Consider the following 24,760-nt stretch of genomic DNA (forward strand, 5'->3'; position numbering starts at 1 on the left):
TGATGTCTCTTTCCCTCTCTTTCTCCCTCCCTGCCCCCTCTCTAAAAATAAATAAATACAAATCTTAAAAATAAAATCTTTACAAGGGGTTAACACCGACACAGCATGGGCAACGCAGGCCCCTCCCAGGATGGGTGGGAAATTGGTCCCGCTTCCCCGCCTTGTTAGCCTGTGTGAAGCCAACGACCCCAAACTGGTTCTTTTTTTTTTTCCTCCTGCTCCAAGCCTCAGGGGAAACCCAGTGTTCCTGGGTTCAAATCCAGGGCCACTTCTTAGCTGTGTGATGTGGAGCGAGTCCCTTGAGATCTCTGAGGCTCCCTTTTCTCATCAGTAAAACGCAGAGTAGTGATGCTCACAATCTCTTCACTGGAGGGGTTGTCATGCGCTTTTTACATTGATCAATGTACCTATCGAGCCTGAAACAGTGTCTGGCCCGTAGTTGATGCCCCACATTATTGAAGACGCTGGGAATGGATGATTGGCCCGTGCCTGCTAGTGGTCAGGCTGATAGCTTTGTCCGTTCGCTTATTGAACATGTATTTACAGACAGCCTAACATGTGCCGAGGGCGCAGCAGCCAACAAAACCCACAAACTGCGACCTTCATAAAGTTTGCCCAGTTGGCCGATGTCTTCCGTGAGAGCAGTTTTGAGCAGACCTCGCACCCTCCCTGGACCTCAGTTTCTCCATCTCTGCCAGGAGGAGCTCCCTTGGGTCCTCTCCGTACTGACAAACACGGGCCTGGGGCAGAGGACTTCCTAAGACTCAGCTGTCCCATTGTGGCACTGGCCTTCTCCTCTAGGGAGAGAGCACCCCGTGGCCAGAAGTAACCAAGCAAAGGCTAAGCATCCTTGAAGGCTCCATTCTACCCTGAGACGTTAAGGAAGTCTAGGACAGTAATCAATGCCGGAAATGAGAAATTAGGAGCAAGGACAGAACTTCGGAAAAGTTCTTAAATGTATCATAATAACAGCATGGCCACAAGGTGGCACCACCACCCAGGCCCAAGCTTGAAAAATAGACTTTTTAAAAAATTATAGCAAAGTACAGATCATAATATAACAAACATCTGTGAATCCATCACCAAGAATGAAAAAATATTAACATTTTTGTCATGTTTTCTTTAGGTCTTTTTTTTTTTTAAATAAAGGCTATCAAACATTACAGCTAAAGTTAAAGCAGAGAGACTGATATTCTATTCCACTCTTCACCACTACTTTTTTAAAAAAGATCTTATTTATTTATTTTTAGAGAGGGAAGGGAGGGAGAAAGAGAGAGAGAGAGAGAAACATCAATGTGCAGTTGCTGGGGGTCATGGCCTGCAACCCAGGCATGTACCCTGACTGGGAATCAAACCTGCAACACTTTGGTTCACAGCCCGCACTCAATCCACTGAGCTATAGCAGCCAGGGCTTTTCACCACTAATTTTTCAAAGCTGAAATTTATCAGGCAGCTCCCTGTGTGTGGAATGGTTGAGTACTCATTCTGCCCGCATCAGTTTCAGAGACCGGGAGCAGGGAACTGAAGAGGCTTTGCCAAGTTCACAGAGCAAGTAGCAGAGGCAGGATTCTCAACCCAGGACCTCGGGCCTCACAGTCAGCTGCACATAGCGCCGCTCAGGTGGGCTGTTGCTCAGCCAGGGCTGTGGGGCTCCCTGCAGAGCTGCATGCACTCCTGTTGTTCAGATGGGAACGTTGAGGCCAGCCGCTAGCTAGCTCTGATGCAGTGCCGTTAGGTGTACAGATTCTACTTGGGTCATTTCATCCCCCCAATAACCCTGGGGGCAGGGGGCGCTGCGTTGCTCTGCTAACAATCGCAGATCAGAAAATAGTGACCCAAGGAGATGGAGCCTCTGGCCCCAAGTGCACAGAGCGGTACGTGGCAGAAATGGGCCCCAAGTCTGGTCTTCACAATATTCACCCAGTGCTTGGTATTCTGCACCCTGTTCCTGGGGGCAGGGCGGAAACTGTCAGAGGGGGCAGGTGGTGTTGGAAAGGACAACAGGCCTCCTCCTCCTCCTGCCTGGACCCACGTGTGGGCAAGACAGGGGCTCTGAACGCCAAACGGTGGCTCAGGGGTGGGCGAAGGGTGCTGTAGGGGCTTAAGGTTTCTCTGCCTTGGGTCTTGGGAGACCCGGGTTTCGGTTCCACTGGACCACTGGCTGCTGGAGCCCTTGGGTGAGGCCCGTGGCCTCTCTGAGCTCCACTTTCACGTCTATTGCCCAGCATTATTGGGGAGGTCAGAATAACAAAATGAAGCCTTCGGAACAGAGCAGGACCTCGGCCGTGGGCGCGGCCGGGGCTCAGAGCGAGTCTCCACGAGGGGTGCCTCTGTGGGGTGCAGATTCTGGAGCTGAAGGCAGGCGAGACCCTGTGGGCTCGGGAGAAACTTGGACTTCTCCCTCAAAGAATGTGACGGTGGGGCCTTGCCCGTAGTAGGAGTTATCACCGGAAATAGCCTTTTCTTGCTATATCCATGCCGCAGGGCGAGCATCGCATTGTTGGACACCTGCTCTTCTCGCGCAGCTGTAGACGGCCCTCCTCCCTTCGGGGGCCTAAGGCCCCGACGGCATCCGTGGCTCAGGAGGGCGGCGCACGCACCTCGACGTCCGAGTCTGTCTCTGAGCCTCTCACGCATGTGGGGTCCCCGTGTGTACATATGCGGTTAAACTTCGTTATTTCCTCCTGTTCATCTGTCTCGCATCAATGTGACTATTAGATCAGCTGGAAGGACCTAGAAAGGAAGTGAGAATTTCTTCCTCCCCCACAGAGGTGCCGCTTTTCTGTTTCTGCAAAGGGAAAAGGTCGCCTGCCCCCTACCCCCGTTTAGATGTCCTCTACGTTACTCTCCACTTTATTTTTTTTTTCTATAGCGATTGTCACTTTCTGACTAGGCATCTATTATAATGCTTACTGTTGGTCTGTGTCCTTCCGCTGGAGTGTAAACGCCACAGAGCTGGGGTCTCGGTGTTGGTCACTGTAGTGTCCCAAGTGGGCAGAGCAGCACACCAACGGGGACACTACAGTGACACCCACTGGGTGCTCGCTAAACGTTTGTTGAAGGCACGAATGGAATTCACAATATTACCCCGAGAAGTCTGATAGCGACTCGTCTCAGCCAGGAGAAGAGAGACACAGTGGGGTCACACCCTGGGGCGCAGCGCCCCACCTCTCTGCCTGCGGGGACTCCACCCCCTGCCTGGCCTAGAGTCCCCCAGACCTGTTCGCACTCTTAAACGGGGAGCGCCCGCAGGCCAGGGCCTGCTTCCGCGGTGCCTGCCGCGTGGGAAAAGGGGCGGTGTCTGCTGGACGACCCCGAGGAGGGGGCAACCCGCTGTTCAAACGGAAGGTTTCATGTATAATATATGATGTATGATATACAATATTTTGTGTTATATGTTACATGTAATGTTGTATATCATATATTATGTATAATATTATATATGTACACGTGCGCGCGTGTGTGTACGCGTATGGATGTCAAGCAGTCTGCCCGGTGTCTCCCAGTGCGCTCCTGCTGATAGTGCGGTGGCCCGGCTGCGGGCGCGGTGGCCCGGCTGCGGGTGCGCAGACCCGCACTGGGGGCCGTCCTGGGTAAACGTGAGCCACGGCCTCCTCCTCTGAGTTCCTCCTGCGCCGTCGCCACGTGTGGGTCGGGGAGGGGAATGCGGTGCTGTGGAGGCTGTCACAGCTGGGGAGGCGACCTCCTGCCGCTGAGGCATTCGGATGGTCCCTCCACAGACCTGGGGTACCAGGCACCCCGCCCGCCTGCTAGTCCGGGGCTCGGCTCTCCCCGCCCACCGCGAGGAGGGGCGCGGGCTCCGCGGCGCGGGAACCACGCGCTCCCGGTAGCACCACCGGTTCTCCGAGCGCGCCGGCCCGTCGCCGAGCCTCCCGGGCTCCCTGGGCGCCTGCCCGGCCGGCGGCCGCCTCTTCCTCTCGCAGCTTCGCGGCGCCTGCCGCAGTCGCCGGCGGTGGAGCAGCGCTGAGCGCCCCAGGTACCGAGCGCCCGCAGAAGCGGGGCCCGTGACCCGGCGACCGGGTGCGGAGGCGGTGGAGGCGCGGCCGCCGCTCCTTCTGTCCCCTCCGGCGGGCCCGGCATCCCCACCCCCACGCCGCAGGAGAGCGCGTCCGCCCAACCCCAGAAATGCCTGTGCACCGCCTCTGAGACCTGCTTTCCCCGCGGGGGGACTTCGCTCTGGCGCAGGGGTCCCGCCCTGCGACCCCAAGCACTACGGCTCCGGACCTAGCGCCCCCAAACGCCCGCCTGCCTCGGGGGAGCTTGTGCCGGGCCTTAGAGCGCCCATTCGCCCTCTGCTCCCACCTCCCCGGGTCTCTGCCCCAGGCAGGCGCCCTCCGCCTGATCTTACCGCCCCTTTTAGGGGGCTCCGCTCCCACCCATTTAACCTCCAAGAGTCCCCGGCGTCCCCATCCTCCTGACCTTCCTCCCGCTCCCTCTAAGGCACTCCGCTCCTCACCAGGCGCCCCTCCCGAACTTCCTGCCCCGTTGATCCAGGTGCCCCCGCCTTGCGGCCGGGGACGCCCGTAAAACCCTCTCGACCGTCTCCGAGTCTCCGGCCGCTGACTTAGCGCGCGCTCCTCTCTCCCCACCTGCCCTCTCCCGAGGGGTCTGTTCTCACCGACGCCGCCGCTCCAGCCTCCATTCCTTCGGGCCTCCCACCGTGCTCAGGACTCCTCTCGGGCCTCGCGGCCTCGCTGTCCACCCCCCGCCTCCATGGTCCCGGAGCCGGGCCCTGCGTACAACAGCACCCCCGACGGGGGGTCGGCGCTGGCGTCAGACCCGGGGGGCAGCGGCTGGGTGGCGGCCGCGCTGTGTGTGGTCATCGCGCTGACTGCAGCGGCCAACGCGCTGCTCATCGCGCTCATCTGCACGCAGCCCGCGCTGCGCAGCACGTCCAACTTCTTCCTGGTGTCGCTCTTCACGTCCGACCTGATGGTGGGGCTGGTGGTGATGCCGCCGGCCATGCTGAACGCGCTGTACGGGCGCTGGGTGCTGGCGAGAGACCTCTGCCTGCTCTGGGCCGCCTTCGACGTGATGTGCTGCAGCGCCTCCATCCTCAACCTCTGCCTCATCAGCCTGGACCGCTACCTGCTCATCCTCTCGCCGCTGCGCTACAAGCTGCGCATGACGCCGGCGCGCGCTCTGGCGCTGGTTCTGGGCGCCTGGACCCTCGCCGCGCTCGCCTCCTTCCTGCCCCTGCTGCTGGGCTGGCACGAGCTGGGCCGCGCGCGGGCGCCCGCCCCGGGCCAGTGCCGTCTGCTGGCCAGTCTGCCCTTCGTCCTTGTGGCGTCGGGCCTCACCTTCTTCCTGCCCTCGGGCGCCATCTGCTTCACCTACTGCAGGATCCTGCTGGCCGCCCGCAAGCAGGCCCTGCAGGTGGCCTCCCTCAGCACGGGCACGGCGGGCCAAGCCTTGGAGATGCTGCAGGTACCCGGGGGCACGCAGGGAGATCCGGGCTTGCGGGTTGGAGAGAAATGAGCACCCACTGGGGGTACCTAGGGGGCATCCAACACTTAGTGTACTGCCTGCTGGTGACTTCGGAGTGGCCATTCGTGGCTTCCACTTGTCTCCTGAACTCCAGACTCAGCGCCCGACTGTCCACAGCCTAGCTTCATCGGGACGTGAGGCAGGCTCCTGGAGGTAACGTGTGCACCAGGAAATTCAGGGTGTCCCAGCTCTCCCGCCTGCGCCTCCCAGGCCTTCCCCGCCCGTGTTGGCAAAGGGCACCGCCACGGCATCACAGGACTCCACCTGTCCGTGCTGTCTCCTAAACACGTGCCACCCTCAATGCCCCCTTCCTCATCCAAGCCATCCTGGCTTTTAACCTGGGAGCCTGTGGTCGTCTCCGACTGGCCGCCCCCACTTCCCCCCCAGCCCTGCTCCCACCCGTTTTCTGCACAGCAGTGAGAGTCAGCGAGGAAAAGAGCGGCTATGTCACTCCCTAGCTCCAAACCCTTTGGCGGCTCCCCACTGCTGTCACGATAGAGAGGAGACTCGCCTCCCGGTCTGGCTTCGGAGCCCCACCCTGCCTGCCTCTCCCACTGCACCTCCTTCCCCGACGCTCTGCACCAGCCGCCTGGTTCTTCTGGCTGTGCCTTGAAGGCACCAGGCTGACTTCCCAGCCGAGGTCTTTGCCCGTGCAGTTCCCACTGCCTGGAATGCTTCCCCCCCACTGGAGCTTTGCTTGCCTGGCGTTTCAGCGCACAGATGACCTTTTCCTGGATGCCAGCCCTGGCCGCTCTGCCTGCGGGCCCACACCCTTCTCCACCCAGTTGCTCTCTAGCTGAACCCTTGATTTATGTGTTGATTTGTTCATTGTTTCTCACGCCACTCGAATGTAAGCTCCACGAGGACCGGGCATGTCTGGGTAGGTTTTTATCTCCACTGAGCAGAGTAGGTGCTTCCTAATTGCTTGTGAATGGGGTGGGTGCCCTCAGCTCAAGGCCCCAAGGTGTCTCGAGGCAGAGGACCTGCTTTAGCCACCCAGGCCATGTGACGCCCAAGTCCTACTGTCCACCTGAGGGATGGGAGTTTAGACTGACCAGGCCTGAGCCCTAAAGACTTAGGTCACAGGCCCCAAGAGAGGTCCCATCTGGGCTCTCCAGGCTCACCTAGGTGTAGCCTCAGGTGGAGGGGGCTCTTGCAGGCTTCTGGGGGTGGCTCATGGGTCACCGGGCGAATGTGGAGTTGGCTGAGGGCTGCAAGGCTATCACCCTGCCGTCAGTCCTGTGGAGCTGCTTGTCTGCCCCTCCCCCAGCAGCGGGGCCCAGCCCTGCAGCTGCTCAACAGCCAGGAGGGCGGGGCTTGGGGGGTGAGGGGGGGGCGGGGTCCTGGCTGCAGGCCTGCTTTCTCCCCTATCTGCGCTCATCGGAGAGCACTCTTGAGGTCAGCGCGTAGCTGTGACCCTGGCTTGGTTCTTCAGCGGCAGGAAGAATTGCCATGGGCCATCCCTACCTTCTGGGTTCTTGTAAAGGAATGTGTCCCGAACTTCAGGCAGAAGGAACCACCCGGGGACACCTGTCTTGCTGCCCCCTCCCCCACTCCCCACAGTCCTCAAGTCCCTTCATTCGTATGTACTTAGCATTTTCTTTAAATCACCCCGTTTACCTTTTTACTTCCATGAATTTGTTTCGGAAGAAAACTTGTCTCTTCCGGAAATGGACGATCAATATCTTAGCCATGAATGGAAGTCGATCAAGCACAGGCTCAGTGGGCGCGCAGAACCCAGCCCAGCCGGTGGGAGTGACTGAGCCGGGCCTGCTCACCGAGGGCGGAGGTTTCCACTCTGTGACTCGCTTATTTCACAGGGTGTCCATGTCCCGCCTCAAGTCACCCCCATCCCACACCGTGGGGAGCTCTTGGCTCGTGCCCAAGGATGGGAGGGGTTGGCTGGTCCTCGTGAGGCTGGGGTGGGAGAGGTCTGGGTTCCTGGTTCCAGCGGGGTCGGTGACACACAGATTTTCTTACCGTGGAGCTAACTGGGTGGTGCCAGGACTGAACCTGAGCCGGCGGTGGCCTCGGAGCCGGGGCACGAGTCCCCCAGGTGCTGGCGGCTGCAGCCCTGCAGCCTTTGAGGGCTCACTGTGTGCCAGGCACAGGGCTGAGCGAACCCCCAGACTCCCATCGAGGAGAATACCAGCACCACCCCCACGTGACGGATGAGAACCTGAGATTCAGGGACAGGAGAGGTGACTTGTCCGAGGTCACACGGCTGGTTAGTGAGGTTCGAGCTCAGGTCGGGCTGATGCCAAGGCCTCGGTGTGAGCCTTGGGCCGCCTGTGGGTGATGACGTTCTCTTAAAACAGTGCTTCAGGGACATCACCCCGTGTCCCTCTGCCTGACCGCTGTGTCTTCCCAGTCTCCTCATCTGGGTCCCCCAGCCGTGACATCTCTGGGCCTCCAACCTCACTCACTTTCCACATTCGCTCCCTGGTGAGCTCATGCTGTCGCATGCCCCACATACCACCCACACGCTGATGACTGCCAGCCCGGGCTGCTCCGTGAGGAGGCTCCCGGCAGAACTTGGGGTTTCCAGGCCCCAGCCCCAGTCCCCCCACAGTCTGCCTCGCATCGGTGAGCAGCAGCTCCAGGCTTCCAGTTGCTCAGGCCAGGAACCTTGGAGGCAGCCCGGATGCCTCCCTTTTCCTCACAATCCACAGCCAGTCTTCTCGTCTCTACTTTCACTTCACGGGCAGGCTGTGGCCACTTCTGGTCTCCACGGCCGTCCCCGGCCCCAGGCTGAGCCCCTTCCTCTGACGCCTGGGTTGTTGCAAGGCTCTCCCACTGATCCGATTCCGTTCTCGTTCCCTTTCCAGCGGACACAGCAGCCGAAGCCGTCCACCTCCCCCCTCTTTTTCTTCAGAGCCATCCCTTTAAAATGCAATCCTGTTGTGTTGTTGTTGTTCCTCCGCTCCCCTGGCCTCACATCTCGAGTCATCTGGGGCTCCAAGCACAGTCCTGCCTCAGGGCCTTTGCCCTTGCTGTTCCCTCTGCCCGGAGTGCCCCTCCCCTGCATCTCCACATGGTTTGTCCACAACCTCCATCACCTTCTTCGGGCCTCTGCTCAGCTGTCACTCAAGAGTAGCAGCTACCCCACTTCTCCGGACCCCCTTCAGTCCTCCTGTTCTGGGTTACTGTTCTCAGCGGCGCTTAGCACCCCTGACTTGTGACGCGCTTTCCCATCTGTGTATCTGCTGTGCATTTCCTCCTACCAGAATGCCAGCTCTGGGAGGTGGGTGGGCCCTTGTCCCTCTGTTTACTGCTGGTTCCCAGCGCCCGCGACCGTGCCCGGCCCGGCCTTGGCACTCGGTGCTTCCGGATGGATGGATGGAAGGACTGAAATGCGCACAGCGCTCCGCAGAGCCGGCCCGCGGCCCCTGTTGCTCCCTCTCTTCCCACTCTCTCCGGAATCCGTCCTCATAGCTGATGGATCCCACGCTTTTTAGTCTATCAGTTCGTTTGCTTGGGAACCTGTCTTGAGGACCTACTATGTGCAGGAGCTGTTCGGGGCTGTGACTGCGGTGATGAACGGGACAGAGAAGGCCCTGCCCTCTCGGAATCTGTTCTAGTCGGGGAGACAGACATCGATCACAAAACCTTATCCAGATGAGGGCGGTGGAGCTGTAAGAGGGGTGCTCACCCCGTGAATATTCAGAGTCTGTCATTCACCGTGCGTGTGTTTGCACACCGAAGCCGAGGGGGCACAGTGAGCCCTAAAACCAAATGCTGGGAGGAGCCTTCATGGGTCACTGAGGCTGCACCCTGCTTCCCAGGTGGAACAACCCTTGGGCCCCCCAGGCTGATCCCTCCCACTTCCTGGAAAGCCTTTCCTCCGGGTCTGAGCGTGGGAGTGGCCGGCCCCGCCACTCACCACCTGTGCTGCCAGGACCACTGGGTCCTAAGTGGGCCTTCTGAGCCCTGTTTCCTCACTGCCCGGAGAACTGCCTGTGTTTGGGGATTTTCTCCTGGGGTGTTGCCTCCATTCTGGCCTCCTGGGTCATGACCCCTCTCCTCCCACTCGAACTGGCCTGTCCGAGGCCAGCATCGTCCAGCCTGGGGGTGCAGGCTCCTCACTGCTTGGACCTAAAGGACCTGGTGGGAATGGATGACACTGGGGCACGCTGGACCTCTTTCCGCCTGTGTTTGGCCCCATTTAGCCCTGAGCTCCCTTCCCCGGGCCCGCCTCTGGCTTCCCCAGGGAGGGAAGGGAGTGGGGGCCCGGTCCCCGAGGTCCTGGCGTCTGGGTAGAGGACTTGGGAGCTGAGCAGGCTTAAGCGTTTTCTCTCCCCCACCCCCCACAGCTGCCTATTTATGTGAACGGGCTTTTCAAAAGCCACCGGTTCACTCAGCGGTTTCAACCAGGTCTTCCCGGTCCCAGGGGCTGTGAGAAAAGGGGGAGGGGGGTCACGCTTAGAGCTGAGGCAGGGACTGTGGCATGGGAGGGAGTGGGGTCAGAGGGAGATGCTGCCAGGGTGGGGTCGGGGTTGGGTCGGGGGAGAGAGACTGTGCCCTCGTGGGAATGGGGCTCATCCCCGGGAGGTTCCAGAGGGGCCAGTGAGGAGCTCAGCCTGGTGGAGCACAAGCAGGTGACCCTGCTGGCAGCGTCTGCCTTCTCAGCTTCTCTCCGTCTGCCAGGATTCCTGTGACTGGGGTTCAGAGCGCCCACCCCATGGTCTTCCTCTTGCGCCTCATCCTTCTCCCCTTCCCTCTTCTCTCCTGCAGTCGCATTTCACCCCGTTCTCTTCCTCCTGCGTCCTCTTGTCTTCCTCAACCCACTTCTCTCCCATCAACGTCTCCTTTCCCTGCTCCCCAGATCCTCCCACCCACCCTCATCCAACTATGCATCATTCTGTCTTAGCAATCCATCTTCCCTCCCCTCTCCGCTCCCTCCTCCTCAGAGGGGGAGGCTGTGATCACAGAAATATCTCAGAGGTAAAGGAGGGGGCTGACCTGGGGAGAGGCTGACGGAGGAGCAGTGTCGTGCATGGCAGGCTTGGCTGCTGCTGGGACCGAGGTGACCTGGTGGGGCCAGGGCTGGAGCCTGTGTGTCTGGCTGGTCATAGGTTCAAATCCTGCCTCCTTCCCATCACATCCAGATGACCTCAGACAAGTCCTTCACCTCCCTCTGCCCCAGGGTTACTGCTGTTCATCACTTGCGTTGGTTTGAAGAACCAATGAGATAATATATGTAAACCTGACACATGGTGGGTGCTCCACGAATGTTCCTGTCCTCTCCTCTCATGGTAAAAATGTGGTTTGGGGGAGCTCACCCCCTTTTAAGCCATTCTAGGGAAAGTACGATCGCTGCCACCAGCGTCATCATCACCATTATCGACGAGCTAAACTGGACACCGACAGTGAAAACAACAGCAACAGAGCCGACCTGTGGTTCCAACGTGTGCCAAGCTCTGTTCAAGTAACTTGCTGTATGTTATTTCATGTACTTCTTACTGCGATGGTATGAGGTCCATGCTCTTAGGATTGCCATTTTGCAGAAGAGAAAACTGAGGCACAGAGAGGTGAGGGACCTCGCTACAGGTCACTCAACTAGGTAACAACAGAGCCAGGGTTTGAAACCAGGCAATCTGGCTCTGGAGTCCTGCCTTGTAACCTCACACTATGATTAGATGGTTATAAAAATTTTTAATTGCACAAGTACATTTTAAAATAAAAATTTAAATATAGAGATAAAGTGCAAGGCCCCTCTGACTTCCAACCAATCACTTTCTACTCCCAGGGAGTCTCGTTAACTTAGATGATGTCTCTCCGGTCTTTTTCCTGTGTGTTCACATATTTTTTGTGCATCTGAAGAAGTTTAGGATTAGTTGCATTTTTTTCCTTTTTTAAAAGATTTTATTTATTTATTTTTAGAGAGGGAAGGGAGGGAGAAAGAGAGAGAGAGAGAGAGAGAGAGAGAGAGAGAGCTCAATGTACGGTTGCTGGGGGTTATGGCCTGCAACCCAAGCATGTACCCTGACTGGGAATCGAACCTGTGACACTTTGGTTTGCAGCCTGCACTCAATCCACTGAGCTATGCCACCCAGGGCATTATTTGCATTTTTTAAACAAATGAAATCATGCTGTACTTATTGTTCTGCAGCTTGCCATGATCACTTAGTAAGTCTTGGAGATCTTAATTTTTTTTTATTCTCACCCATGGACATTTTTATCATTGCTTTTAGAAAGAGAGGAAAGGGGGAGATGAGAGAGAGAGAGAGAGAGAGAGAGAGAGAGAGAGAGAGAGAGAGAGCAATGTGAGAAACATCAGTTGGGTGCCTCTTGTATGTGCCATGACTGGGGATCGAACTTGCAACCTAGGTATGTGTCCTGACCAGGAATTGAACCTGTGACCTTTTGGTGTACAGTTGATTCTCCAATTAACTTGGCTTCCTGGCCAGAGCTTGGAGATCTTTCCATTTGATCGATTCATTCTTTTAAGCATGTGTGTGGTATTCCGTAGTGGGATGTACATACCATGGTTTATTTAACCACCCACTGCATGATGGACATGGAGGCCATTTCTAGTTATTTTCCTGTCACGAACAGTGCCGTGGGACACATTCTTGTATATGTCGAGTGTGCAGACACGTGTACAGGTGTTTCTGAACACAGGAACCTATAAATGGAATTGCCCCCTGGAAAGGCACTGCCCAACGTGCCCTCCAGGTGGCTGCCCTCTGACAGTCACACGTGGCATGGGCACATATAAGGGACATGCAAATAACGTGACCATGAAGGCCTCTCGGCGACAGCAGTGGGGTTTCCATCACCCCACCCTGACTGTGGCTCATGGATGCCACCCCCGCCCCCCACAAAGGGAAGCAGCATGGTGAAGCGGAAGAAGTGCAGTTTCTGGAGCCAGAAATGACTTTGACCCCTGGCCCAACACTAATCTGCTGCGTGACTCCTGGCACGTTAGTCTGCCTCTGTGAACCTCATCTGCAGAATGGGGCCAGTAGCACGGCCCTCCCCTGGAGACTGAGTGGCACGATGAATATCAAACGCTGACGTGCAGCAAGGGCTCAGTAAATGGGGGTCACGGTGCTGGCTTGGGGTCAGTGGTGCTTTGGCTCAAGGCCTTGTTCTGGCACCATGTGAGCTTGGGAAGGTCCCCCACTTTCTCTGAGCCTGTTTCCTTTTTTCTTCCCTTTTGCTTGTGTTCTTGGGTGCACTCTTTGGGGAGGGGAGGAGAAAGGAAAACCTGTGCTCGTCCCCAGGAAGCCTAGAGAGGGGATCTCAGAGTACCTCTAATCCCTACCTCTGGTGCTGTCTCCCCAGACGACTGCCCCCAAGGCATCTCCCTCAGTGCCCCGTGCCCCAGAGCTCTGACGGGATCAGGGTTCTCTCTCGCCTCCCCCCCGCCCCAGGTCTCAGGGCTCAGGGGGGTCCCTGTGTGGGCGGGGCCTTCTGGAGGCCTTGGCTCCTCCTCCCCTATTGTCTGTCCCCACCAATGGCAGCCGCCGGAAGGCACGGAAGATCTTAGGAGGTTCTTTGGGGAGACAGGAGACCCTCCTCCAGGCTGACCATGGTGAGGCCACAGAAGCCATATGGAGACCACTCTGGAGGAGCGGAAATGAGGAGAGAAAGATAAAAGCAGATGCTCTCCTCAGCCCCGCCCCCCGCTCCCCTCCCCCCCCCGCCCCCTGCGCCCCACTGCAGCGTGGTGAGTCAGAGCACTTGTCCTGACGTCTGTGCCGCTTTGGGGAGGCCGAGCTGCTAGCAGCAGGGCCGGCTCGCGAGGTGCTAACATGCCTCCAACCTCACACGCGTACCACTGAGCCGACATGTATTTAGCGCTGACTCTGCGTCGGGCACCGCGCAGACGTTTGTTTCCCAGGGCCTCACGGCCACTCCGCAGAGTATTGTTGCTCCGACTGGGTGGGTGTGGAGACAGAGACTCTGTCAAGGTCACAGAGGGAGTAAGGGGCAGAGGCATGGTCTGCAGCCAGAGCACTCGTCTCAGAAGCCCAGCTCTTGCCTCTGCACAACGCTGCCCTGCCAAGACGAGGGAGAGAACAAGGGCTTCGCTTTGGCGGCTGTTTGTGAACTTGACCTTCATATTCATAGAGCTAGACTTTATGTGGATAAACACATTGAAAGGTGGGAGGTACAGTTTACTTCATCTCTCCTCTCCCTCCCGCTGCCATTCCAGAATTAGACCGCTGATCCTATAGAAAGACAGCATGGAACCGGCGTTTCAGCACCATGGACAAGAACACAGCCCGGCTACTCTGAGGAGGCGGGGAGCGAAAAGCAGGGCTGGGAGGAGGCGGGGCCCTGCATCCGAGGGCGGGGTTGGGGGCGGGGTTCGACTTTGGTGCTAATGTAATGGGGCCCGCACGTCTTGGCTTGGTCTCTTCCGCCCCCTTTCCATCTGCGAAGGTTGCCTGGGAATCTGGTTCCCTTCCTGCCTCCTCTGACTTCCATCTCTGTGCTCTGACTTCCAACCCGGCACTGGCTGCCTCGTGAACGGAGCTGGGCTCTCACGCAGTTTAGGGAACGCTGGGCAGAATTCCCGACTTTCAAAGCCTAGGTGTGCTCTGCCGAACACACTCACCCTTTGCACAGTTCAATGAAGTGTGCAAACCCCAGCACACTGATATTTATTTAAATTGTGGGTACACGTGGGTCCCACTTTGTGTAAATCTTATGTATGGGAATCCGAATTGTTTACAACATACGGTTTAGAGGAGGACCTCATGGACCCCCAGGCGTTCATGGATGGACTTCCAGATGGCCTCAGAATTCTCTGGATGTGTGCAATTTTTTTTTCTTTTGTGTGTGTGTGCAAAAATAGGTAAGCTTTTAATTTTCTGAGGAACAGTGTAGATGTCCTTTGATTCTCAAAGGGCTCACGAGGGTGAAAAAGTTACGGGAACTTCTGGGCTAAAAGGTCGTCCAGCTGAGGGAGACATTCCCTGTTGTGTGTCTGTGGGCCGTCCCGTCACTGCGCAGAGTCAAATTCTAGCCTCCTCACGCCCGTGTCCCCCCCCCCCCCTTCAAAGGCTGGGGGAGCAGCTCCTTTGACCGCCCTTCCTTCCCCGTCTCCTGCTCTTGAAGCCTCTGTTTGCGAATGGGGACGCCTGCCGGTCCACACATAGTCTGAGCTGTGACCTGCCAAGCTCACTAGCACCCCTAGTAATTTGTAATAGATTTCATTGTAAACATTTGTTCTGGGCACGCATTTTCAAAAAAAAAAAGCACTTTAGTTTTTGGAGCCTAAGGGTCAGAGTGCAAGGAAAACCATTACTCCAAAATAGGAAGAGAACCCATTTGCAGGAGGTCACTGACCCCCACCCAGCACGGAAACCTCTGTTGTCAGATACTGTTCAGCTGCAAGTGATTCTGCAGCACCAAGGGCTGTGGGAGGGGCTGGGGCTCACAGTTGCTGCTGGCCCGTGCCACCGTCCTGCGCGTGGAGGGTGGGTCTTTTGAACCGATTAGTGTTCGGGGCAGTGTGGCCGTCTCCCTGCAGTTCCTAGAGCCCCTCGTGACGTGCTGCACCAGGGTCAGGGCTCCAGCTGGTGCTCAGGCTGGCTCGGTGGGGTCCAGGCCCGAGGCTGAGTTTGAGACCTTGGTCATACAGGGGCTCAGTCTCCGGTAGGCGTCAGGGATCCGTCGGGGCCCAGGGTCAGGGCTTGGTCTGGAGTTGGGGTCAGGCCTCAGGTTAGGACTGTGGTCGGTCCTCAAAGGTCGGGACGCAGTTTATCGCTGGTGCTAGGGTTCCGTCTAGCATTAGGATCGAGGCTCAGTCTGCGGGTGGGAGGTGGGATCAGGGCGGGTCAGGGGCTCTTTCTCAGCTGAGTCACGTGGCCCTCCTTTCCGCAGGTGCCCAGGACCCCACGCCCAGGGGCGGAGTCGGCTGACAGCAGGCACCTGGCCACCAAGCACAGCAGGAAGGCCTTGAAGGCCAGCCTGACCCTAGGCGTCCTGCTGGGAATGTTCTTCGTGACCTGGCTGCCTTTCTTTGTGGCCAACATAGCCCAGGTAAGGCCACTGCAGGGGGCACATGAGTCCAGGCCTTGCTGGGGAGGCCCCCGAGCCCCTTGCCAGTGGGGTACCAGGCTCAGGGAGGGAGGACCGTGGGCCGCCTCTCGTGGTGTGTTTGTGTGAGTCTGTCCTGGCCACGCTGGGTGGGGTGGTCTGTGTTTCCGCCCCAGAACCGGGCGTGATGCGCCCCTTTCCTCTAGGCCGTGTGCGACTGCATCTCCCCAGGCCTCTTCGATGTCCTCACGTGGCTGGGTTACTGTAACAGCACCATGAACCCCATCATCTACCCACTCTTCATGAGGGACTTCAAGCGGGCCCTGGGCAGGCTCCTGCCATGCCCCCACTGCCTCCAGGAGCACCGGGCCAGCCAGGCCTCCCCCTCCATGAGAACCTCTCACAGCGGCGCCCGGCCGGGCCTGAGCCTGCAGCACGTGCTGCCCCTGCCCCTGCCCCCCGACTCGGACCCCGACTCCGACTCAGGCTCGGGAGGCTCCTCAGGCCTGCAGCTCGCGGCCCAGCTGCTGCTCCCAGGGGAGGCCAGCCAGGACCCCCCGCCACCTGCCAGGACTCCTGCTGCGGTCAACTTCTTCAGCATCGATCTTGCGGAACCCAAGCTGCGGCTGCATCCACTCGGTACCCCCACGAACTGATCTGGGCTTGTAGCTGGTCAGCAGGGGGCTGGACTGGATGGAACCAAGTCTCCAAGGCCTTGGGCCAGCTCTCAGCTGTGGGCAGGAGACTGCAGGCCTCCTGGGCGCCCTCTGAACTCCAGTGGGGTGCACTGCATCAGTCCCCATGACCCCCTCAAGGTCCTCCACCTGAGGGGTGATGGCTGGCTTCCATAGTCTTCCCCAGGATGCTGCGTTGCTGAGTGTAACTTGTGGCTGTGTGCAGAGAATGGTTGGAGGGCTCTGGGTTCAGATTAGGACGAAGACAGTCCCCTTGGCACATTCCATCAGCTCACACGGGAGGGAGGCTCCGTCTGCAGAGGTGGGTTAGTGCAGGGCTGAATCCCTCGCTCCTCTGAGTGTGGTCCGTGGGCCATCAGATCAGCGTGACCCCTGGGAGTTCATTGAAAATGCACACCTCTGCCCCCCACCCAGGATCTGCTGAGTCAGAATCTTCGGGTTAACAAGGCCCCCGGGGACCTGTGTGTGCATTCAAGTTGGAGGTGTGTTGGCTTAGTTGATCTTCAGCCCTGAGGATGGTTTGCTGGACACTTTTGGGGACCAGCATGCCCTTGGATGTGTGTGGCCTCACCAGAAACCCCCTGAGGCTGGGAGGCCTGCAGGCCTAAACTTGAACCTCTGCCCCACTACTTACAAGCTCAGGCACAGGTGCTCAACCTTGCTGAGCCTGTTACTCCACGTAGGAAATGGGGTCACGATGCCTGCCGGCCTCATAGGGTTTCACGAGAATCAGGGCAGTGCCCGTGGGATCCTGGCGCCCGGCAGGTGGCCGGCAGGTGACACCTGCTGTTGTTACAGCTCCTGGCCTCCGGGGGAAACAGTGGGAAACAAGGGCCATTTGTTCCCACTGTTTTTATCCGCCTTCCTCCTCTTCTTCAGCCCCATACCAGCTCCCAGGATGCCACACGGCCTCTCCTGGGGCAAAGGGGTGGCTGTTGACTTCTTGCTCATCATCTGGGATGGGCATTCCTCTGCCCTGGGCTTCCTAGGACCCAGAAGGGAACCAGCTGATGGGGACAGAACCGTCCCCTCGCCCTACCTCCTTCTGGCCTTTCCTGGGTCAGTGAGGGAAAGGGGAGTGGTGCCCGCTCAGGCGGGTGGAGCTGAAGAGCTGTCCTGGGTGTCACCTGATGTCAGCAGGTGAACCCTGGTACATGGGCCTGGGTTTTTTTTTTTTTTGTCGGGGGGAGGACTCATTTCCCACACTGTACCTGCTGCAGGGTCCTTGTCAGTCTGAGGTTCCCCTTACCCCCCACTTGCACTAGGCTCCATCAACCCAAACTCCCAGGGGTCCTCCTTGGTGCTGATTAGACTCAACCCTGGCCCTGGCTACGGGCCGCAGAGGGACCACGGTGCTTGCTGGGGTTTGCCCTCTGCCTGGCGGCCTGCTTGAGTGGATGCCCCATAAACACCGGCTGAAGGCGGCGGCTGCAGCGTGGACTGGATCCGCCCGAGGGGCCACTCAGGCTGCTGCAGCAGCAGCTGGGGATGCGGGAGGAGACCCTGGGCACAGGAGTCTTGGGTTCTGGTTCAGACTCTGCCCCTCATTTGCTTTGGGGCCTCAGCAAATCATTTTCCCTCTTGGGGGCCTCGTTTTTCCGTGGGTGACATTAGCTGTTTGGGCGAATAGCAGCAAGAATTCTGTAAGTATCTGTGAAATAAACAAATACACACGCCCCCGAGGACCAGTTCAGTTCCAACACTCCAATTGCCTCTGTCTCTCCTCCTCCCGGCTGCCTACTCCAGAGCTTGTCAACACTGTCCCTGCTCGGGACTTGATTTCCCCATCTGTACAATGGGCGGGGGATGATCCCTGGTCCTGCCATTCAGGGGCAGAGGGAGGAACAAAGGGGAAGGTTCCCAGAGATGCAGGTACAGTGGCTGAGAGCTGGGCTCTGGCGGCCGACGGACGAGTTGGAGACTGACCAGCTGTGTGCTCTTGAGCAGATTACCCGACCTGCCTGGGCATCAGTATCTGCAGGTGTGAAATGAAGGTAATAACAGTGAGACAATCCCTGTAAGCGCTCTGTAAGCTCTACGGTAAACACCCAGTAAGTGGTAGCCATCATTCTTTTTTTATTTTCATCATCACCTCTGTACCTGCTACAGGAAATCCTTTCCCCATACAACGCATTCTTGCCAGGGGCCAGCTCCCACCTGTACTGCTGGCAGACTCAGCACTGACTGGCCGTGCTGCTGTTACAATGACATCTGGGGCCACGGTGTAGCGCACCTTGGGGGGCGCCCTTCACATCACGTCTGTGGGACTGACGCCCCTGCAGATGTGCAGTGCTCAGCCCGCATGGCCGTAAGTGGCTGATCTGACCGGAACTCCCAGAGCAGAGGGTGAGCTGCCCGCTCCCTACTGGAACCTGTGGGCTGGGGGACAGCCCTGGAGTGGACGGGAGAGCAGGCAGACATCTGGCTTGACTGAGGCCAAGGGAGAGTGGCGGGTGGGAGCCTCAGGCCCCGGACAGCCCCCCGGACCTCCTGATGGACGGTCAGACGTCACGGCTGTGACCCCTGGGCGGGTGGTCCTGGGCTCTCGGCTGTGCTCGGTTGATTCCACGGGGCTCTGGCTTCGCGTCCCCAGGGAGGGACCGTCATCTCCCTACAGGTCTCCCTCCTGTCAGCTCCATGCTCTTCAACCCCAGAGCCTTCAGTCTGGGAGGGCACTGGTGGGAGTTCTTCAGAGCTCCCTTGGGGAGCCTGGTGGAAGGGGCAAGAGAGCAGCAAGGCCTATGGGGAGCTGGGAAGACGGCTCAAGTCCCCTTTTGGGGTCAATCCAGTCCTGGGCAGGGCCTCTGGGCCTCGCTGGCACAGCTGGGGCAGCCCAGTGGGTTGGGGCTCACGCCGTGGCTGCACGTCTGGGGGCTCTCGGCAGGGCAGGCAGCAGTGGGAAGGGCGGCCCCTTTGGACTGGTCCGGCCCCGTTGGCACCTGGGCTTGGCTGGGGTTGTCGGATGTGGGCGCTCCGGAGGTGTCTCCGGGTGCTGGACCCTGGGTTTGCCCATCCTGCTCGGGGGTCTTGTCTGCCGAGGAGGCGGCTGCCGCCTGGCGAGGTTCCTCTTGGAGCAGGCTGCCTGGGGCCAGCAGAAGCCCCTTTTCGTCCCAGCCTGGCTTGGTGCGGATGCCCACGGCCTTCAGGATGGCGTCCATCTGCTTGGCGTAGTCCAAGTGGCCGCTGACCTGCAGGGGAACAGTGAGTGCGGGCCGAGGTGGGCAGGCAGAGCCCCGCCCTCCCCAGGGCTCCAAGCTAAACCCCTGGGCCTCACCCTCTCCCTCGGTCACCAAAGCCCTGACTCCCGCTCTCCATGACTCTGAGATGCAGAGTGGGCTGGGAAGCCTCTAGAACTCATTAGGGAAAGATGAAGGAGGTTCCTCTACACAATCTGGGCTGTCGGGGTGCGGGAAGGAATCTCCCGATGGTGGGAGTGGGGGTTCTCGTTCTGTCTGCAGCTTTGGGTCTCCGCAGAAGGACTCTGCTTGCTGTTCAGAGGCTCGGGGGCCTCGGGCAAGCCTCTGGCTTCCACTTGCCTCATTCAGCTGCAAGGTGGGGACCTAAGTGCAGCTCCATCAGAGGGCTGCCGTGAGGTTGCGGCAAAGGCCTCAGCCTGGAAACAGCACCGTGGCACAGACTGCAAGGCACCTTCCACATTCCGCTCTCCCCCTTTTCCTTAGTCCTAAGAATTTCAGCCTACAGCTGGGTGCTTTTTCTCCTGTAGCAAAGTGAGGCATTGTGAGACATTCTGGCCAATGAGATGAAGGGGCAGTGTTATGGGGTGCCTCCTGGAAGCCTCTTTAAAGGGGGAGAGCTCTTCTTTTCCCCCTATTTCCTCTTTCCCGCTGGCTGGAATTCAGACACTATGGCCAGAGCTTGAGCAGCCAGCTTGGGCCAGGAGTTGGCCCACTAAGGTCCACTTGCTGGCTTGCAAAGCAGCAAGACAGGGGGGATTTTGGCCCCTGAAGAGTGTGGAGCCACTAAAGCAGCTCTGAACTGGCTATTGTGGCCTTTTCTTACGTGACAACATTAACTCTTGTTTGTTTAAGCCACTTCAGCCCGGCCTCTGGTATGTGGACTTGAATCTTCACTAAGGGCAAGGGTCCAGAACTCAGAAGTGGTTACCCTCCTCCTCAGAGAATCCAGACACCCCCATTCTTGTGTTGGGATGTGCCAGTGAATGAAAAGCAGAAGCGAGATTAGAATGCCGGACGCCTAACCATGATGATAGACAACACTCAACACACAGGGGATCTTTAACACATTGCACAAAATGAACCTATGGGGTATATACTCCTTGACAGGGGTCGGCTGCTAACTGTAGATGAAGAAACTGAGCCACTGAGAAGCAAAGTGAGTGACTTGTCCAAGGTCACACAGCTAGGACGTGTCAGAGCTGAGAGCTGAATCAGGTCTATCCTCTTCACAGAAAATTGGTGAGTGAGAGGAAATTTTAAAAATCATTCCCATTTTATAGATGAGGAAGGTGAAGCCCAGAGAGGGGCAGTGGTTTGCTTAAGACACACAGCATGTGAAGAGCAAGGCCACGAGCTGTGCCTGCGATGCTGCGGGCAGAGGCCGCTGAGCTCAGATGCGCTCCCGGCCATGGGGCTGCAGGCTTTTCCAGCTGGTCCAGGGGGTCAGAGGTGAGCCCGGGACACAGCCGTCCTTCGAGGCTGAAGGGGAAGGTTTTTGCTTACAAAGGAGACAGGAAAACACGGGGAGGCGGGTGTGAGCGATCTTGGGAAACGATACACAGGCCTGGCTGGTGACATCTGCATTTCCACGTGATCGCAGTGGGTTCTGCAAACAGTTTTTCAGGAACACGGGAACAGAGTTCGCCGTACAGTTTCGATATTGTCTCATCACCAGGGCCTGCCTACTTCTTGTTCTTTCCCAACGTTTTTAAGTAGTGTTCGGTGACAGGGCACACACATACACACACAGGAGCTTTCAGATCCCCGGGGTCGGGGTGGAGGTCAGGGTGGGGCAGCTCCCTCCCACGGACGTTTTGAGTGGCTGTGTGGCATGAGAAAGAGCCTACGTTTGGGATCTGAGAAAAGGGGGTTTGGTTCTGTGTGTTTCCACTAACTGGGCGGGTCCTTCCAACGGCCAGAAGCCCAGCTTCCCCGTCTGTAAAATGAAGATGGCGCCCGTGCTGAGCTCCAGCAGCCAGCTGGCATTTCCTTTGAGACACGAAGAGTTCAAGACCCTGGGCTGGGTCTCTGCCCCCAGAAGCCTCATGAGGTGGTCCCCTGGGGTGGCAGAGTTCCCCCACCCACAGCAGTGTGGTCCCCACACTAGGAGGCAGCCTGGCTTTGGTCTGCCTCACTCACCCCAAATTGCCCCTACCAGCCCCTCCCTCACTCCTGGCTCAGGCGTGCCCTCAGACCAGGAGCCACCTCAGACCACATCTGGGGCGTGTGGGGCGGGTGGCTGACCTCGGAGGTGGTTCACAAAGGGCCCGGCCCCCTGCAAGAGGAGGCAGGTCCTGCAGGGGCAGCCCGGGCTTCCCCTAAACACAGTAAGGCAACTCTTTTGCCAGCAACCTCTCCTCCGGCAAGAATTTTCAAGGAAGAACAGGAGGGAGGCACAAAGGCAGTGCTAATTACTCTAATTACCCCAACGAAGAAAGCACTGCTTTTTGTGATGTTCTCCTAATATGATAAAGAGCTATTATTAGGCGAGAGCTGGGAAGCTGCCATCAAGGCGGGCAGAGGGGGGAGCTGTTCCGGAAGCTGCTGGTCCGACGGGAAGAACCGAAGGTGCTGGCAGGAGAGGAGGGAGCTAGTGCTAAATGAGGGCCTACTACGCACCAAGCACTTCACATGTGCTGTCCTGGAAGGTAGGTGATTTCCCCTATTTCACAGATGAGAAAAATAGGCACAGAGAGGTTAAGTAACTGGCCCAAGGTCACACAGCCACCAATACACCAGTATACCAGTGGCTGAGGCAGGATTCTAGGCCAGGCTTCCCTGGTGCCAAAGGCTGTGCCCTGCCCAGTGTATCCCATTCAGAGACTTCCCAAGGCAGAAGCCGGATCTTGTGCGGGCTTGTGGAATTTAACAGGGATTTTCATTTAAAAGGAACTTTCAGCTGTTCCTCCTTCTGGCAGAGGGAGGAGACTCTCGGGGTGGCGCGGCACAAAGTCACTTCTCCTCTTCCCCACTTCAGGATAAGGGGCCCTTAAATAGGACACAGACCCCTGGATATGCGTCAGGAGGCACCTCGCTGATCCAGTGGTTCCCTGTCTCATTACCCAGCTTCCCTTGCTCCCACGTTCCCCGCTCTGCGCCCCACAGTGGCACAGCCAGGCCTTCAGGTGCTTCTGCTGTGGTTTGGCCTGAGTTCCCCCACCCGAGTCCTGCGGTGACGTCTGGGGACACAGACTGTCCTGACTAGTCACCTGGGGGTAGGGGGGGGCGTGGGGGGGGGACACTGGGCAGAGGAGTGGGGGGAGGGGAGGAGAAGGGAGTGGGGGGAGGGGAGGAATCTAGGGGCCAGAGCATGGGCTCTGGGGTTCAGGTGCAGGCTATTAGTCACTAGCTGTGTGATAGACTCTTAAGCCTCAGTTTCCTAATCTGTGATATGGGGGTAATTAGGCCTGCCCAGAGGCTGTGTGAGGGTTAGTGGTGATTCAGGTAAAGGGCCTGGTGACAAACCCATGGCACAGGGATGCGGCCACAGGTAGGAGTCACCTGTTCCCAACAAATGCTGCAATCTCCCTCCTCCCTGGTGGAATGGGCCAGGCCTAGTGTCCCTGGGGCCGGGGCTTGCTGGGTTGGTTAATGGATTCCCCGCCCCCACCCCGCAAACGCAGAGCCCTGGGGGTGGCGGGAGGAGGGGAGCAGGTGCTGGGACTCACGATGGAGGACAGGTCCACGTTCTCCACCCTCCTGTCCTGCAGCTGCACGGGCTGCAGGCCGGCGACGTGGAGCTGCACCGAGGACGTGCGGTACACGAAGCTCAGCAGCCAGTCTCCCCTGCAGGCACAGAGTGGGCGAACGTCAGCCTCAGGAGCCCCAGGACGAGGGCGGGCCCCGCCTGGCCCTGGTGCCTCTGTGGGAAACCAGGGCCCTGACTGCACCGTGGGGTGGGGTGGGAGCAGCAGAGACCCTTGGGAGTGCTGCCCGGGGCAAGGGAGCTGCACGCAGGGGTCGGCTCTGCTCCCTGCTGGGTCCCCAGAGCCGAGAACCGTGCCTGGCATGCAACAGGTGGGTTTCTAGTGCATGGACGAATGAACAAGGAGGCTGGACGAAGGTCTGGACAGGTCCGTGTGTGGAGCAGGAGAGCTGCTGTCAGCTCAGAGGGGTCCCGGTTCCCTGGGGGCCGGTCCTGGGCTCCCCGGGAAGGAGAGAAAGGCAGCAGGCTCCTTCTGGGGCAGAGCACCATTGGAACTGGGGGCCACCATGCTCTCCTGGGAGGAACTCTGGGCCTAGTCCCCAGTTTGCCTGCGAGCTGAGAGGGCAGCTCTGCCCTGAGCCCGGCCTGACCTGGCCTTATGGTCTCCCTGTCCTTGGCCGTCCCAGAGTGGGTGAGGATGGCCGCCCATCAGGTCACAGCCCTGGGAGTGCTTCTCTACTTCTGTGGGTGCTCTGAACCCCATTCCCTGCACCCGCACACCCCGGTCAAACACACCCCTACACCATCGAGAGAAAATGACCCTGGACCCTCCGCCGCCTGTTCCTTCAGGGGCAAGAGCACTGCCGGTGGAGGACCCGGTCTGAGGTCTGCGAGACAGCCGTCCTTCGCGGGCCCTTGAGCTTTGTCCTGGGGTGAAGCTGGGCCGGCCCAGAGCCATGCACTTGACCTCCCACTCGGCAAGCCCACACATGTGAAGGCTCCTATCCTCCCCTCTGCATCCGGGACTTAAGTCCAACTTAGCCCATCTGGTTGTCTTCTATGTAGACCAATTCCACGCTGGTGTGTGTGGCAACTTAGCCCACTCTTGTGTTGCTTGTTTGAAAGAAGGGCCGACCCTCACCGCAGGGTGGGAGGAGATGGCTGAGAGTCCCCCAGCCGTCTGGGGCCCAGGGTGTGGTGGGGCTCTCCAGGCTCCCACCCAGGGAGCCCCTACAAGGGCTGGCCCAGAGTTGAGGGGGCCACTGCTGGGGCCCCAGCTGAGCTCACCAGCCCCTGACTCCTCCGTTGTCACGGCCCCGCCCCTCAGGCAGGGCAGTGTCTCGGGCACCCTTTTCCCTGTGGCCAACTTCCCGGGGTCTTGCTGATCCCCTCCCTCTCCAGACCCAGTCCTCTGCTTCAGCCCTGGGGTCAGGTACCCAGCCCCCCACGGACCAATGCCACGGCCTCTGCCCTGCTCGCCCTGCGCTGGCCTCACCGCCCCCGAGCCGCCCCGGCCTTCCTTAAACACTCGTCTGACCACGACCCCCACTGCCTGCAGGCTTCCTCTTCTAGAAAATTCCTCAGCTCTCTCCAGAGAGCAATGCTTGCAACCTTCATATCAATGATAATCTTAATATCAAGCGCTGTCTCTAACAAAGGGTGGCAAGGGGGGAAGAAGGGAGATTGACTTAAGTGGTTTTGCTGAACTAACCCTCAGA

At 58.6% G+C, this 24,760-nt stretch overlaps 2 protein-coding genes across 3 annotated transcripts in view; one reads left to right on the forward strand and one right to left on the reverse strand.

The window, feature by feature from the left end:
- The first annotated feature begins 4,734 nt into the window (after positions 1-4,734).
- Positions 4,735-16,160, forward strand: HTR6 (5-hydroxytryptamine receptor 6). Its single transcript, XM_045859999.1, has 3 exons — positions 4,735-5,448; positions 15,349-15,507; positions 15,711-16,160. The coding sequence occupies exons 1-3, from the start codon at positions 4,735-4,737 to the stop codon at positions 16,158-16,160; spliced, it is 1,323 nt and encodes a 440-aa protein (XP_045715955.1).
- A 2,095-nt stretch (positions 16,161-18,255) lies between these two features.
- TMCO4 (transmembrane and coiled-coil domains 4) overlaps positions 18,256-24,760 on the reverse strand; it is a 79,984-nt gene continuing 73,479 nt past the window's right edge. For both annotated transcript variants that reach the window (XM_045859548.1, XM_045859547.1), the window contains 2 exons: positions 23,065-23,182; positions 18,256-19,387 (listed from right to left, as the gene is read on the reverse strand). In XM_045859548.1, coding sequence (XP_045715504.1) covers positions 18,980-19,387; positions 23,065-23,182 — 526 coding nt within the window. In that variant the 3' untranslated portion in view covers positions 18,256-18,979. The remainder of the gene's footprint in view (positions 19,388-23,064; positions 23,183-24,760) is intronic.

Source organism: Phyllostomus hastatus, unplaced genomic scaffold (assembly GCF_019186645.2).
Source record: "Phyllostomus hastatus isolate PE091 unplaced genomic scaffold, TTU_PhHast_1.1 phas_scaffold_182, whole genome shotgun sequence".
Taxonomy (NCBI): Eukaryota; Metazoa; Chordata; class Mammalia; order Chiroptera; family Phyllostomidae; genus Phyllostomus; species Phyllostomus hastatus.